The following is a 17257-nucleotide window of genomic DNA, read 5'->3' as shown; positions in this document are numbered from 1 at the left end:
TCTGGCTTCAATGAGAGCTGGACAGGATCCCATGACTTCTGGGAAGAGGTTAAAGATGCAGTTTGTTCAGTGGGAGTTAGGGATATGAAAGCAGATAATTAATGTGGTGTGAAAGAAGAGAATACAGGATCATTTTACTTGCATAGGAGCAAAGGAAGGAAGAAAGCACATCTGAGTCAAAGCAGAGGATGCACCTAACAGCTGCAGTAATCGCTACTTTTTAAAACAAACAGCAAGAAGCAGAAAAATTCCTCGAAGGCAAACTGCAGATTACCAAAAATAATTAGATTAACAAAACCAAAATGCATAAAACAAAGATATGTACTTCAGAACTGTTAGCTAATAAAGGCTATGCTCAAGGTAGAGCTTGTTACAGTACCTTGCTGCCCAGAATCACAGGCATGACTTCAGGCTTCACACAAACCAGTTCTCTCCATCAGTGTGGAAAGACAGCCTGTCTTCTTAGCTGGGAAGTCAAAGCAGACTAGATGATCCAAACTACAGCTTTCTCTTGTGTTCCATAAGCTAAAGGAATAGAAATGATTGAGCAAAACCATATCTAAAGAAAACACACCCTAACTCCACTAGGCCTGTGTGGCTATGGGAGAGCCATAGCCTTTTTGCTCAAATAATCTGCAAAGATAAAGATAAAGAAAGTATGTCTTAAACACACCAGCCCTGTGTGCCACCAGAGAAGGAGACTTGTTCCTTTTTCTTAGCTCACCCCTTCTTTTCTCAGCTTTCAATTCCTTTCCATTGTTGTATGATGGCTGGCTGGACTTCTCCTTGTTTAACCAAAAAATCCAAGAATAACTTCTCAGAATAACTGTTAGGTGGGAAGTTTTCCTTTACAAAGCATTTAGTTTTTACCCATTGAAAAATATAAATTCATCACAAATGTAATCAGAAACGGGTTTAGGTCTGGGATGGTAGAGAACTGAGAAACCGAGAGGCCAGGAATTAGGACTCTGAATCAGAGAAAGGGAGGACTTGACCTCTGGTGTCCCAAAGCCCATATGAGTACATTAACCACTAAGCTATTCCAAGGCAGGAGGTGAGTCTGTCTCATCTCAGAAAAGTGTCTAAAGGGATGGACTTTGTTCCAAATAGCACAAAAACAAATTACAAATCTTCACACACCCCCCCCCCCCCCCCCCCCATTTCCCCCTTCTTCTTTAAATTGAATTCTTGTTCTCCAGCCAGCCCAGCTTGGTATTAGTTTTGTGTGAGTTAAACAGACCAGACATGTTTCTTCCTGTTGGTATTTGATAGATATTCAGCAAAAGGAAAAAAAAAAAAAAAGAAAAAAGGAAAAAAAAAAAGAGCTCATTCTGTGTTAAGCTATATTTTAAGCTGAAGTCAAGAGCAGACCTAGCCAGAGAGGGAATGTAGGAGCTCAAGGCCATGGCCGCACCACCATGGACAGCGCCCTGGGGCTGGAGCCGGGCCACGCTCCGCCGGCCGCGGCACCGGCACCGCCGGGCGCTGCGGGGCAGCGGCAGCCCCGGGGATCCATCACCGCCTCCTCGCCCTCAAATCTGAAGATTACTCCTTTCGCTGTCTTCTGGATTCTGGGAACCAGACAGAAGATTTGGCAAAGCCCTCCTCAGTTCCACGCAGCTTTTTGTGTTTTTGCTTCACCCCCGCCCTTTCTCCAGTGCATTAAATTAAATGCATATTGTCTAAATAAACGGCGCATTGTGTCAATGGCTGAGCTGGGGGAACTCCGGCCGCCTCTCGGGTGTGAGAGGCAACTCTGCTCAGCCACTTTTATCACTGTTTGATAAATGAGATTAGTGTGCTCGCATGGAGCACCACGGAACGTCTGGGGCTTGCTGATGGGGAGGGGAAAAGCGGGTTTCTCTTTCTCCTCGAACAATCCTTTCACTCAATGCGAAGATAACACTATGTCAGACGTGGAAGAAGGAGTTTCTCATCCCCGACGGCCACCGGGAAGTCAGAGGAGAGGAGAGCACCCGTCATAAGAGCTGGGCACTGCAGAGTACAGCAGGGCTCGGTCGTGGGCAAAATGAGTGTGTGCTAGAAAGTCTGTGAGCAGTCGTGCCTGCCACCAATTCCCTTCAGCCTTGTCCTTAAGCCCACCCTGGGAGCCTTGGAAAAATATTCTGGGGCTTCGCACCTTGCCTGCAGGGAGCCGCGCTCGCTGGTTTTAACCTCGCTGGATCAGAGAGGTTGAGCAAGTCAGGGTGTTTCTGGTCCTCGCAGGACGAGTCCAGCAATCTCTGTGGTGCCGCTCCCTTCCCTTCCCTTCCCCGCCAGACTCTCCAGCCATCAGCCTGCCTGTGTTTTTTTGCTGAATACCATTTTTTCCACCCTGGGATGACTGGAGAGGTTAAACGCCCCGTCTGAACCGAAGCCCTGGACGGGTGCAACTGAGGTTATAGAAATCCGGGAGGGGAAATGACGAAAACGCTTTATTGTGAATAAAACAAGAGGGAGGAGAGAGAGAGGCGGAACTTCACGGAGGTGAAGGATGGGAAGTTTGCGGAGCTGAGGATTTAGCCCGTCTCCGAGCGCCAGGCGGAGATTTAGTCATTATTTCCCTCTGCCTCCTGAGGCTGCAAGGGCACCTCCTCCCCGAAGAGCTGAACCTGTCCCACTTGCTGGCTTTTGTTTCGCTCCTGAGCGGCTTCTGTTGGGAGCCCAGTCACACACCCGCCCGCACCCCCTGGCCCTATTCCTCGCTCGGGAAAGCCTGGAACAGGGACTTACCCTTTTAGCCAAGCTCCCGGATCAACTTCCTCGTAGAAAAGCTGATTTATGCCTGTTTATACGTATGGAAAAAAGGAGGCAGAAGCCAAGAGCGGCATCCCTCCAAAATCTCATTGTGTTTGAGGCGGGAAGACGGGAGATAGTGGAGTCGGAAAACCTAAAATGATGAGGTTTGCCTTGTCGCGGCAGAGAGGGCTTGGCCAGAAGGGCAAATACGAGTTTTGCCTCATCTCTCGACGGCTGAAGCCTTTCCCGGCTCAGACAAAACCGCCGGTTCTCTCCGCGCATCCCGGCTGGAGAAACAGCGGGCAGCCTCAAGCTGCTCGCCTTGGCGGGGAGCTTTGCCGTCACTGGGGCCCCGGCAGGTGAAAGCCCCACAAAGGTGTGGCATTCTCCCCTCTCCCAAACACTGGGCCAGAGGAGATGCTGCAGGTGGAGGCGGGTCTCTCCCGGGAGAGCATCTCCCGCGGCACCCTCCAGGGAAGGATGACCCAGGTGAGGGGTCTTTTCTCCCCATCCTGCCACGGAGGAGGGCTCAGGCTTGCGGTGAGGCTTGAGACCAGGAGTTTGCTCACGGGTACGTGCGTTTGCTCATTTGTGTACGTGGCAGGTGACAAAAGGCTGTGCCCGTGGTTGCAGATGACAGCCCTCGGGGAGCAGAGGGGTAAGGGGTGCATGAGGTGATAGTGAGTCTCCCAAAAGCCTTTGGCATTGCTCAGGTCCTGAGCATTAGCACAGCCATAGTAGGGTTGTGTTATTTTTTTCTCTTCCCGCTTCCTTTTTTTATTTTTTTTTTTTCCCCAAGCCCACTGAGGCAGAGAAGAGGCAAACTCAGCCATAGGAAGGTTGTTAGTGATGTCACAAGTTTGGTCTTTTCAATAAAAGCAATGGAGAAGGGTCTCCCTCGCTATATATATTAGGGGAAGCTTCTGTTCTTCATAATAAAAAGAGCAGCAAGGGAGAAAAGCACCTGCTTTTAACACCCTTTATTTAGCCGTAATCTGTTACAGGCAGAATCAAAGCTCTGTACGCTGGATTTTTAAAAAGTATTGCTTTTAAATTTTTTTTATTCATTTAACTTTCTTTTTCTTCTTTTTCTCTTTTTCTTTTTCTTTTTCTTTTTCTTTTTCTTTTTCTTTTTCTTTTTCTTTTTCTTTTTCTTTTTCTTTTTCTTTTTCTTTTTCTTTTTCTTTTTCTTTTTCTTTTTCTCTTTTCATTTTCCTCCCTCTTAAGCATAGAACATAGTCTTGGAAGCAGTTGCTGAGAAGAGCAACCACTGTTGGCCAGAGTGATCTCTGAGAGGCACAGACAGCTGTAACTCAAGGAAAAGGTGAAGTGATAAATTGAGAAGAAACGTAAGGATTCTGAGTTTATAGAGGCTATTTATTTTTCCTGAGTCTGTAAAGGATGATGTGTGTTGGTTTTTGGTGTATTTTTTTAAAATCATTTCTGGGGAGAGGAAATTCTAAAAATATTTGGTGGAAGTTTTACTTTTAACATGAGCAATACATCTTATGAGTTTGTGGGGCTATTTTCTGGGGATGTCACAATTATTTTTAATTAGTCGAAAGGACAGTGTAAATCAAAGACGCCTATTAGCTACACACTTTAAATTATAGCCTACCAGGTGTTCAGGGAATTTATTTACAGTATTAACGATTTAATGTTTTCAGTATGATTTCTATTTCAGCGCTTACGCTGTCGGTTTTATTTGCCTGCGTAGTGTGGAATCTGGGCTTTTAAATCGTGTCAGCAAGCGTCGTTTAACTTCAAATAACCTGCAGGTAGAAAAAGGCTTCGCTTTGCACCTAAACCTTCTCACAGAACCTGCTTTAATTCGGGGGCAGGATGAGAGGGCGCAATCAACCGGCACGCCTCAGTGTTTTGCTGCGGCTCGTGAGGCTGTTGGGAAAGCATTCCCGGTAAATCAGGCTGTCAGCGGCACAACCAGAGACCCCGGTGCCCCCGCCGCGGTCTCTGGAGGGGCTCCGGGCTCAGCCTGCCGGGATGCTGCGGGCACGGAGCCGGCGGTCCCAGGTGCGCCCGGCACGGCACGGCCCGCGCCGTCGGACGTGAGGAGATCGGCGTGGAGGGCATTCCCTCCGGGAGAGCCGCCGGGGCGGGGGCCAGGGGCGCACTGCCCCTCGGCTCTCTCCCCCAGTCCCCTTGTAGCAGCCGGAGGCAGCTCCTTGCACAAACTGGCTGGAGAGGCGGGCGGGCTGCGTCACCTTCGGGTTTCACACCAGCGCTGTCCCGGGACGGATGGATAAGTTTGGTGCCTCCGTCGCAGGGTGGCCGGCCGGCGGTGCCCACTGGGGTTCGGGACTGGCCGGGGCTGGCCGGGGCTGACCGGGGCTGGCCGGGGCTGGCCGGCCGCCTCCCGCCGTTCCAGGCACCGCTGTCCCGGCAGCCCCGCCGCGCTGCCCGCCTCGCACGGGAGCTCAACCTGACGCAGCGGTTTGCAGGGCCCTGGCCAGGCTGAAGGAGGGCGAAGTGGAAGGCGAAAAAGGGAGAGGAGGAGAAAACTTTCCACTAGTTTACTTTTTTGGCCAAGAGCGCTTGTGTTCATAGACCGCGAGTCCTTCCCCCGGCCCTCCCCCTGAGCTCCCCCCCTCCCTTCACTAGCGTACAATTAGCATCATTAGGAACCGACCCTCCGGCTAATAGGGGAACGGCGACCAACTACGGTAGGTGCGTGCAGGGAAAGGCGGCAGCAGTCCCGGGCAGCACTTTGGGACTTGACTGAAAAGTGCTCCCAGCGATGGAGGAATCCCCGCGGCAGGGGAGGCGCTGACCCGGGGGTAAACACAAAAAGGGAGAGCTGGAAGGTGAGCGAGAGAGGAGTGCGGCTGCAGAACATGCGGAGAGCTTGGTCGGAATCCTTGGGGTCTGCTGAATGCATGTGCTGTCGGGTCTTTCCCTTTCTTCTCTCCTTTTTGATTGCGGGCCTGGGAAGCGCTGATTCGCAGTCTCCGTTTTGGCTGTGGGTATCCTGCCCTGGCTCTCGCTCTCTCCGCACATGTTCCTAGGGCGCCATCTCTTTGCAAAACCCTCCGTCCTCCCGCAGGTCTCCCAGAGGCTGCTCTGGAGCGTGTGAACATCCCAGGCTGCAGCCCAGTCCAACCTGCCGAGCCAAGCATGCTTCCCAGCCCCTGAGCCTCCCGATCTACCGCTCCTCCCAGGCATCTCGGGCTCTCCAGATAGGCAGCGACCTTTGCTTGTCTCTCTCGTCACCGCTTGTCTATCGCCTTATCACTGTTGGAGACCAAAACTTTCTGCCAGCTGGGGACGTGAACCTGACCCTTTTTTTTTTGTAGAGGTATACTGAAAGACAGATGTGGAGATGCATTCCCCCTCCGCCTCAGTCTATGTGTGTTTGTGTGTCCGCGCGAGTTTACAGAGAAGCGATCAGCTAAGCTGACTTTAGGGAATCTTTCCTTATCTGCAAAGAAGACTTTCTGATGTAATATAAAGCCCTGAGAGAGTGGCTTAGCGGACTAGAACTAAACAGGGCTCGGGGAACTCACTGAGCCCCGCTCCAACGCTGTTGAAATGAGAGCTAGATGCTTTTTGAGCTAATACTGAGAGAGATCTTGCCTGCGGACAGCGAGAGACAGAGAGAGGGAGGGAGGGAGGGAAAGAGGGAGGGAGAGGCAGACAAGCAAGGAAGGGAGAGAGACGGAGAGAAGTTTGGAAGGAGTGAGCCGAGAGCTCAGAAAGTTTGTTTTTCCTTCAGAGCCTCGGAGCTGGTAGAGCTGAAGGGGGACTCCTTGAGGACGGCGCTGGCGCATCTGTCCCTCCGGACTGACCTCTTTTTCCTTGCAGGTTTTAAGTCCCGGAGGGTACAATGTTCGCTAAACTCTTCCAGCAGTGGAGTTTTGCAGTGTTCCTGCTGAGTTATTCCGTGCCCTCCTACGGGAGATCAGTAGAGGGGATCAGCCGCAGACTGTGAGTTTCTCTTTTTCTTTTCTTTTCTTCTTTCCCTTTATTCGTCCTCGCTGCGGCGGCAGGGAGGGAGGAAGGCAGCCCGGGAGGCTCCGCAGCGCTGCCGGCTCCGGCGGGGCCGGCCCGGGTTACCTGCCCCAGGTGCTCACTGGCGCTGCCTGAGAGGCAGGAGAGGCGTTCGGGGCAGAGACAGAGCGCTCTGCAGCTTTCTGACCTTGCAAAGTTCTGGGGAGGCGATGTGAAAACTGAGGGGCTTCTCTTCCGACACGCCTGGGTGATTGTTGTGCAGTTGCCCGGGACCCTCGCAGGGAGCATCCCGGTTTATCCAAACGCTGTGTGTTACAATAACTTACAGACATTTCTCGGCTCTGGCATGAAGCCAATGTTGATAGAAGTAGAGGAAACACGCAGAAGTGAGAGCCATCATGACACTGAAGTACTGAACAATTTCTTTGGATTTCTGCCACTTCAGGGGAAAAAATCCCAAGGGAGTCTAGTATCTTACTTATAGGCAGAGGTATATTTTTGATAAATGATAGTGTATCTTAAGACAGTCTGTTCAGGAAATGATCTTTTTGCTTCTTCCCAAATAATCAGCCTGGCTTATAGTAACACCCATTCACAAAGTGCAGAAGCCTCTGCTGATGCAGGAGCAGCTGTCTCACACTTCCAACTCACTGGCTTTCTCTGGACTTGCATCAGATTTTCTCAGGAAGAAACACCTCAGTCACACTGGGGAGGGCTGTATTGTTATTCAGCTCTGAAGGAAGCCAAGCTGGAGCAAGAGTGCTGGAAAATTCGATCATAACTTACAGGGAAACATGACACAGCAAACAATTTCAGATGGGTTTCCTTGTAAGTGTTTTACTACATCCATAAGGACAAGACCTCCAAATAGCATTTCCTCTGCCAGTTAGGCCACACACATAAAAATAAAAATGAAAATGAAAATAAAAATAAAAAAAATAAAAATAAATTTAAAATAAGAATTAAAATTAAAATTAAAATTAAAAAATAAAATTTATATAATAATAATAATAATAATAATAATAATAATAATAATAATAATAATACCCCAAAACATCCAAAATTAAAAAAAAAAAAGCCCCAGGTGAAGCAACTACAGACACACCTAAAGTTTGGCACGAGGCAGAGAACTATTACAAATCTCCTACAGCAAATTGTGTAGAACATGTTATTGCTGATAATTTTACAGTATTATTCTCAGTCCATTAACGTTTAAGTGTTTTGTACTCCTGAAAGCTGTTCTTGGGCTATTTCTTTCTTTTGGGACTATGTTATACAGAGGAATCACATTTCAGTTTCAACAATAAATAAAAAAAAAGAAAATAGTTGAAGTGCAATTAGATGCTGCTATTTCCTTGGCTAGGAAACTCTAAACTGGATCTAAGCCAAATTTTGTTGTTAAAAAAAAATCAGATTTGCAGAGAAATACTCTCTTTTTGAAGTTAGCGTAGTTCTAACACTTGTTTTAAAGGTCAGGATTAGAGGTCTTCCCAGCTTCCCCATTCTGTCCTGACAGAGGGAAGAAAAGTGTAAGCTAACCAGAAAAACACATTTCTCAGCTCCCTCTTTGCTCTGGCATGTAAAACACACACAGGAAACCAGTCAGCTGTCAGTTAGTGGCATTCATGTAGTTTTGTTTGTGGGCATAGCACAAACACAGATACCACACTCAAACACGTGTCCTGTTTTAATATTACCACAAGCTATTCCTAGAGTTAATAGCTAATAACTCATTTAGGCATTGAGATTATTTTTTTTCTCAGTCAAAAACTTAAGACAGTAATGGATGAAAATAGTGAAGCGCATTATTATAGACATGCACAAATAATCAAAATTACATAGGCCTGGTTCTACAGACTTTGCTGAGGCAAATATCTCATGGAAAGCAATAGCAAATTTTCCCAAGAAAATGTTTCCAGACATGTTATTTGTTATAGGAGTGCTATAGCTGCTAAAGAACTTCTGAGAAATCAGTAATGCCTCAAAATGAAATTACATATTTTTATCATTATTTCCAGATATCACAGAATCATGTCCCTAGATCTGTTCAAAATATTTTTCTGAAGCCTGAGATAGGTTGAGCAGATTTCCCTCCCTTTGGAGTCAGTGACAAGGGCACTCAGTTTTGCAAAATACAGAGAGCTCACTGAATCCTCCTCAGTTATTTTCCTGAATTTAGGATCAGACCCAACATGAACAGTCAAGGATAATAACAGCTAAATAAGAGCAGCTATCTGAGATAGAAAGTGGTAGCTTGAAGAATGTTGCCTTTTAAAAATGCTAGATCTCTCGAGGGGAAAAAAAAAAAGAGGAATGTGCATGAAAAGAGCAGCTTATCTGGAAGTAGTCACAAGTCATGGATTTCTGCTGCTCTCCCCGTGATGAGACACTCAGCCTCAAATGTATACGGTGTACTTGGATCCAGCAATTAGTTTGGATGCTCTGGTCAAGTACATCAAGTACATCAACATCCCTCTCTCGAAAGTGTCTGCCACATGTAAGCTTAGCATTTACTGCTCATGGTTTGGGTACAGGATCCTTTTCCTTGGATGAGAGGTGTGTTTTATAGAAGGATGGAAGGGACCTCTAGTGGGTCATCTTAACCCTAACAACCTAATATTGTTTTCCATATTGTGGCCAATATGTGAATGCAATCATTGCAGTCTCCATTCCCTTCCTGCTCTGAGTGTGTGGGTGAGATATTGTTGATATCTCCATTTTGAAGCACTTCTTACATCAGTCCTCTTGGGCAAGCCTTTCTCCATGACTTAGAAACATAGGAGTTGTTTGAATAACTGAAGCAGAAGGAGGCAGAAGGTCAAAGAGATATGTTTCTACCACATCTTTGTTTCAAGGAGGTTTTTTGATCTAGAGTATAAAAAGGAAGCCGGTAGGCAAAATGTAATCCTTAAGTCTGGCTGAGTAATAAGTCATGTGAAATGTAACACTACATAATGTTATACAATCATCTGGAATAGCAGAATGTTATTTGGGGCTAGACTTGATGCTAAATATCATACAGACATTTAAAGAGAAGCCCACCCTCTTTGGCACACCAATCCCTCACACGTCAATCCCTGCATTATTTTGGAAATGCATACTCACTCAAGATGTAGATCTTGTAATGCTCTCTGACTGCCTTGTGTATACTGGAACCAAATATTTAAGTTTCATCTCTGTAAAATGGAATAGGTTTTCAATCAAGAGAACTTTAATAACAGGCTTTGGAGAGTCGAGATTTTGTCACAGTGGGGAAGCTGACCAAATACACATTAGAGGATTAAGGCAGCTTTGGGTTGTCTGTGATAGAATGAATTATCCTTGGTAGTTCACAAGAGGCAGTAGGAAAGCTTTGCTCATCACATGAGACACTGGTTTATACTCCCTAAGGCACATAGATTTCATATGCTTTCTATGAACTAGAAGAATGAAAGCAAAACTACATTTCCCACACAAATTTCCTGAGAAAATGAACTACTGAAGCTCAGAATATAACCTGGGTCACACTGGACAGCCTGACAGGCAGCACAGAAGCAGTCACACAGAGGAGCCCAGGGTGCTGGCTTTATTGGCTTACTTGCCAGTCAGACTTGAAGGGTGTTGGAGATGGCTCTTGTTCAAAAAACTTCTGAGGGAGATCACAAGTTCTGTTAATGATCACAGTTGCACTGAAGAAAAAGACACAATATGGGATCAGCTTAGCATTATCACATTGCATTTTTGCTTATGGACATTTAGAAGAGGGGCATAAAATATTTGTCCTGAAGGCTGAAGTCATCCAGAACTGATTTTGGGACACTTAAAACACTGACAATATTTGATTACATGTGTGCTCACAAACCTCTGAGCAAGATTTTGAGCAAGATTTTGACAGTCATCTTCCAGTCTCATTGTGGAACGGGGGAAAGCTGCTGTTTGAACTTTGCACTGAGCAATAGAGATGTAGTATCACTTCAATCCATCACTTGAACCCAATGCTCAAAAAATGTAGCCCTACAAAGACAGAAAATGAAGGGGATGCTCTTAAAACAGAGCTACTTGAAATTGCCAACTTCCAACAGCTCCACCGTTGGTCAAGTCATAAACCTGAAGAGGGGACTGAGAAAGAGAACATGCAGAACACTCCCAAATATTTTGCATTTTCAAATCTGGTAATGTAGCAAGAAAAGGTGGGATGGGATGGAAAGAAGGAATATTTACTCTCAATGACGTGTCTTCTTCCAGTTCACCCACATGCAGAAACCTTCTTACCCAGCTAATTGACCAAATGATTACAGGACAAGCAAGGCAGTGAATGGAATTTCTTTGGCCAGTGAGAATCCAGTCACATGCCATACCCTGATGCAAGAGAAGAGATTCCATAGCCAAACTCTGCATGCTGGAGTAGAGCAATTGGAAGGATAAACTGTATTATTGCATTTGTGGGAACGTAGCTAAAATCCCAGAGCTTTTGCTCTGTCTGTGGTTCACAGCACAGCTGTGCATCTATTCCACTTCAAGGAAAAGGCATGTATTTTCTCACATTTTCTCTGGTTATTTATTATCCAGGTGTCATTTGTATCTTCTTTCCTCAGATGTTTAATACATTCTTTGCCAGTACAACATCTCTAAAAGACAGATAGCTACTCAACTCCCAGTTCCTTGAAAACAAGACAGAGCTCAGTGTACCAAAAGGTCAGGATGAACTCTGGAAAAACCACTCTAACAAACCAGGATGCTCTTGAAGAAGATCCAGTGAAGAGGGTTAGCATAAAATTCAAGCAGACAAGAAATTTGGCCTCAAAATTCACACTTCAAGCAACACTAGGAGGGCATTTAAAACCATAATTGGACACAAATGACCAAGCAGTAAATCTACAGGAGTGGCTAATGCTCAGGCTGCCTCCTTGGATAGCTCATCATGGACTGAAGTGCCTGTGCTTTAGGCACCCCAATTCAAATATTTTCCCTTACACTCCTGCAATTGCACTTATTTAAATGTAGGAGTAAAATGTACTTTTATGTGCTTGTTTAAGTTTTTGAAGACTGAGCAGAAGAAAATCACTAGAATGATGCTGTATAAACACTGCTTCCGGCTCCAGTATGTGCTGGGTTTTCCCTTTCTTGCTGCATTATCTGACCCTTTAGTTTTCCTATCTCTGACAACTGCCTTCCTGCTTTTACTGCCTTAAGTGTGATATATTGAGAGCCATGATACTTTCCTAGAACACAACAATGACTAATCCAGCTCTAGTGGTGTGTGATCGGTCAGCTGAGAATTATAGCCCACTTAGGTCTTCTCTGCTGAGAGTAGCTAGTCTGAGGATGAAGCAGGAGTTGCTCCAGCAGTCTGGCTTCACTGGATGTCTCCAAGCCTGGTACCTGGTCGCTGTGGTCACCACAGCCAGAGGAGAGAAGAGCTCGGACAAACACTGGGCAATAACAAATTCCTAAACATTTTTTCCCTCTCCTCTCTTTTCTGCCTTTAGCAAACGGGCTGTATCAGAGCACCAGCTATTGCATGACAAGGGCAAGTCAATCCAAGACTTACGAAGAAGAATATTCCTTCAAAATTTAATCGAAGGAGTCAACACTGCAGAGATCCGTGCAACATCAGAGGTGTCACCTAACCCTAAACCTGCCACCAACACGAAGAACTACCCTGTCCGGTTTGGCAGTGAAGATGAGGGTAGATACCTAACTCAGGAGACAAACAAATCACAGACCTACAAGGAGCAGCCCCTGAAGGTCTCAGGGAAGAAAAAGAAAGCAAAGCCTGGAAAACGTAAGGAACAAGAGAAGAAAAAGAGGCGAACCCGCTCAACTTGGCTAAATTCTGGCATGTACGGAGACATCGTGACTGAGAGCCCACTCTTGGACATCTCTGTTACTACACATAATCAAACTTTAAGGTAATTTTGTTATATTCTTTTGGAGAGCATGCCATGTATTTAACTGAAGTTGTTATCCCTTGGTGTGAGAGGCCAAGGCCAAGGCCTGGCTCACGCTGGGAGTAAAAGTAGATCTTTGTGCTCATGACTGGGCAGTGGCTTCAAGCACAGTCTCAAGGTGCTCTCTGCAGGTAAGTGCCTCTTCCACTTTGCACTGGGGACAGAGCCTTTCTTTCCTATGAGACACAATTGATGAAAAATATTGGCAAAATCTGCTTCCTGAAGCTGAGTAGTAAGTGAAGGTAAAAAGGAAGCACATCACTAAATTTTCCCTTCCTGCTTTAACCATAGTATATCTCACATCTTATCTTGGTCCCATACTTGGGCCTCAACAGATTGAAAGCTTTGATTTTTATTTGAGACTTTGTATCTATAAAAATGGCGAAGTTTTCTTTCCTTCCTCTCAAGACCTCCCCTTTTTGGCAACTTTCCTACCCTTGCTTTACAGTTTTTCATTTTACTGTTTAACCTTAGGGGAGAACATGGAAAAATTATCTCTCAGTAGTATCTGCAAACAACACAGACCAGCCTTTCACCATAAAACCTTCCTTGCCATTAGGATTTTTTAATTCAGCTCCATCCTTTTGCCAGCTTGTGAAGCAATTACATTGCTGCTTAAAAATGTTTAGCATTGCTCTTGGAGAGGGACATGCTTCCCTCATGCATTACAGTGACGGGGTTTTAGGGTGGTGTCCTGGAGACATCAGCCTAGATGTCCCAAGTGAATCATCCCCTTCCAGTCATCTCAGTTTGAGTGGAAATCTGCATATTTGCAGACAAAGCCAAGTTCAGTTCTCCCCAGATGTTTGCATTTCACCAGCAAACCTCCATCCTTTTCTCTCCTTCTCCCCTTCACCCTGGCAGAACAGAGACATCAGAGAAGTGCCACTTGCTTGCAGTAAATCCCTTGGAAAGAGACACCAGCTGTGGGATTTACTAAAATCCAGCCTGGGGTTAAGCTTTACAGGCCACAGTTTGCAATGTGCTCCATCACCTCATCTACAGGAGCTGCCAACACCCAGGGCTGGGCACCCAGACCAGAGGCCAGGGTATCCCAGACCATAAACCAGGATATGCCAGACCACAGACCAGTTGGCATGGCTGTAGCAGGTAGGAAGGAAGTAAGAGACACTGGTTTGTCTCATCACCTTAGGAAAGGCAAACTTCAAGATTCTGCTCAGGAGATACCTGAGGTTTCAACAGATATCAAAGGACTGTGTTGGTCAGTATATAACACCTGTCTTGAGCACAAAGAAATCTAGAATATAGGGAAAAACATCCTAGTTACAAAAACATTCAATAGTTACTTCTTTTTCTTGCTGTGCTGTCTTTGTTGTTCATCTAATGAGATATATAAAAAAGCCACAGGTACGATCCTGTTGATTTTCTCAGTTCAGCCTTTCTGTTTGAAGTGTGTCTGGATGGCTCCTTCACTGTGGAGTCCATCCAAATGCAACATTTCTCACTTATTGCTAAAAAGAACCTATATTTTAGATAATTAATTGGGGATGAACAAACAAGGAGAACCCATTGAAAAAAGAAAAGGGAATTCCTCCTTCACAAGTGTGGAGAACACGTTGGTGCAGCCCTAACAAACTTCTAGTACCTGAGTTTTTAATTATCTCAGTAGGCTGGCAAAAGATGAATGATTTAAGCATGATTTTCACTGTATCTCTGTGCTTCTTTTCTGCTGAACACCCTGGATTAAGTCTTCAGGACAATTCTATCTGATTAGTCTTGAAAACAAAATTGTGGGTTTAGGTCCAAAAACAAAATGGACAATAATAATATAAACTCTAGATCTTTTGACCTACTACAAGGAGTATCTCATGGAAGAAGCCAATCTTGAAAACCTAGGTCCAAATCACAGAACACAGCTTGCAAATTATTGTAAGTATAGAGCCCACTGTCAAGATGTGGCTTAGCTTAAACTTTAAAACCAAGCCTAAAATCCAGGCTAAATTGAAAATGTCACCCTCTTAGAAATAGGCCTGAGTAGTGCAGACACACACACACATACACAGCCATGTTGTGTGAATTATGTGCCATTGTTATACCTGTTGGGATATATCCTGAAACGGACCCTAATATTTTTGCTAACTAATTATCAAGGAGCTTCAATGCTAGCATTTCCATTCCAGGCACTTTAAAAGTTATTTCTCATTAACATTCCGGCTATATTCCCATTTAAATTAAAATAAGGTGCTCTTACTTAATTTCCAAAAAACCTTTTGAATGAGAAAACTCCTGAATGATAGATGTAGCTTCCCTTTCAATGTGCACATTAAGGAAACCTTTTAAACTCTCCAGGAGCTGTGTTTTGTTGTGCCTCACACCCACACACTTTTGCTACATGGGATGCTACCCCCAGCTCTGGTGATCAGTCCTGCAGCAGAGAGAATCCCACTCCATCCTGGATCTCCACATTCCACCCTTAGATGTTTCCCAGGGAATCCCTAAAGAACATATGCTGTTCACAGGGACAGAAGGGAAAAAAAAGCCCAACTCTTCAGCATTTCCTGCAGCACCTCTGTGCAACTTCATGTTGGAGTACAAGGAATGCAATGGCAGGGGGAGCAGGCCCTGCTTTGCTCTCATGGGGAGAGAACTCAGCAGCCTGCAGCATTCCCTAGAAAACTCCCAGGTCTCAGGAGTGGGTGCAGCTGATCGCTCCAGCTGGGCTGAATGCAACAGGAACTGGAGGGTAATAAGATGGGATGGTTGCTTTCTTTCAGAACCAAGCTCTCTGGCTCCCAGAGGGAAAGTTTCAGGATTAGAGCCTTTTCACTCAGGCACAGGAAGAGATGCTATCAGGGGTGTGCTGACTCCAAGCCCCAGCCTTTACTCACACATACCACAGCACCCTGCCTAAGGGGTGGTCTATCAGTGGGAAAAGAGACCAAAGAAGCCCCATGGCACTGTTTCATCAGAACATGGCATCACCCCCCAGCAGTTAACATAGCATCACCACAGCATTAACAAGGTCTCAAAACTATTCTTACTTTTCTCCAACTGTATTTTTTTTTCTTTTCAGCACTTGACATTTTTTTCATAGGGTGATACAATTCTTCTGCCTGTAGCACTCAGGAATCTTCTGACATGAGGTTTTAAATTTAAAAAAAAAGCCCCTTTCCGTTCCTCTGAGGGTACAATGGCCTCAGTGTGTGACAAACTGTGGGTCATCACGCTTCTAGAGGGCTTGCATTGAGAAAAACATAGCAGAGATCTTGAATAAATGTCTAAAATTGCGACATGGTCAAACAGGCCCTGTTATGGCAGATGGTTACTAGTAAGGCACACCTGTTACAGTCTGTGGCACTCTTGCTATTGTTTCTATGTCCACACATTTGAAGCGAAAAAAATTAAAATCAATTAATTTTTCTGTTTTCCTGTCCTTTCTTTTCTTTGCAGGAGGCGCTGACATTTTCAGCAAGAGATATTCGGAAGACACATTGCAGTATTCTGTAATAGTGAACATATGGGAAGTATTAAAATATTTATTACCTGTAAATATTGTAAATGCTCAGAATAAAACCTTTTCCCCCCATTGCTCTCTGAAACTGCACATTTGGTTATTGTGAATTTTCCTTTTTTTTTTTTTTTCTTGGCTAAGGCTAGGACAATTATTATTGTCACATTTACCATAATTTATTTTGTTGACTGGTGTATTTATTTTGTGAACGTATCTTGGTGCTGCTGACTTTCTATATTTTTTGTAACGTAATGCACTTTAGATATACATATTGAATACATTGATAACTGACATAAAATGTTCCTGTTTTGTGGTTGATTTCAATGAATGCCTACATACAATTGTTCAAACTGATTTTCCTTTGTGCATGTATAATAGCAGTATTTTAAAATTTCTAAAGAATGTCTAATAAAATATAATCTAATTAAATAATGACTCAGAAGGAAAATATGTTGAGAATTTCAAGATCAGGAACAATTCTTTTATTTACTACATCGGAAAATTGTTTTAAATGTAATGTGTTTACATTGGTCTAAACTCCCACATTTTCACATTAGTTTTTACATGAAGATGACTCAGAGTCTATTTTTGTTCCAGTGTTCTAGTTCAAGTTAGCTCGGTTGCTGAACAACCTGGGGGTGATAAAAGGTCCCAGAGCTCAGAGCTCAGTGCAGGGGAAGCAGACTCCCAAGCTTCCAGGCTCCAGCCCTGCAGGGATGAATGAAGCCCTGCACTCCCCAGACTGGAGGGAGTGAGAAGCAGCCCTAGGGGAGGCTTGGCTTCCCCCACTCTGGGAAGGTGCTGGCAGGTCCCAGCCTGCCCAAGCCCAGCCTTGCTGTCCTGGGCTCCCAACACCTCTGCCCCAAGAGCCAAAGCATGAGCAGAGCCTCAGTTCTTCGTGCCTCTGTGTCAGGGGGCAAAACCTGTTTTCTGGGTGAATAGAAGGAGGGAAGAGAGACTGCAAACTGCACCAGGGGACACATCACCAGGTGCTCTTGCATTGCTGGAATAAATTTCCCCCTCTCCCATCACAAAGAAGCCTCATGTGGCTCTCTTTCGAAAACCATCTGCATTAATCCTGCTTCTGCCTCATCTTCATAGATGAGACCAGCTAAGTGAAAGACCCCCTTCAAGACTTCATGTCTACTGG

At 45.2% G+C, this 17257-nt stretch overlaps 1 protein-coding gene across 7 annotated transcripts; it reads left to right on the top strand.

Moving 5' to 3' along the window:
• The first annotated feature begins 3641 nt into the window (after nt 1–3641).
• PTHLH (parathyroid hormone like hormone) lies at nt 3642–16542 on the top strand. Of its 7 annotated transcripts, none has more exons than XM_085568728.1 (4): nt 3642–4063; nt 6559–6681; nt 12174–12596; nt 16047–16542. In XM_085568728.1, exons 2-4 carry the CDS (start codon nt 6581–6583, stop codon nt 16054–16056), a joined length of 534 nt encoding a protein of 177 aa, XP_085424854.1. In that variant the 5' UTR covers nt 3642–4063; nt 6559–6580; the 3' UTR covers nt 16057–16542. The 7 variants fall into 7 exon arrangements, with proteins under 7 accessions (XP_085424854.1, XP_085424852.1, XP_085424855.1 ...); XM_085568726.1 differs by lacking the exon at nt 3642–4063 and adding an exon at nt 5113–5420; XM_085568729.1 differs by lacking the exon at nt 3642–4063 and adding an exon at nt 5113–5424.
• The last annotated feature ends 715 nt before the right edge of the window (nt 16543–17257 follow it).

Source organism: Lonchura striata, chromosome 1A (assembly GCF_050655825.1).
Source record: "Lonchura striata isolate lonStrDom1 chromosome 1A, ASM5065582v1, whole genome shotgun sequence".
Taxonomy (NCBI): Eukaryota; Metazoa; Chordata; class Aves; order Passeriformes; family Estrildidae; genus Lonchura; species Lonchura striata.
The sequence above is the reverse complement of the archived record's forward strand: the minus strand, read 5'-3'. Positions and strand labels throughout refer to the sequence as shown.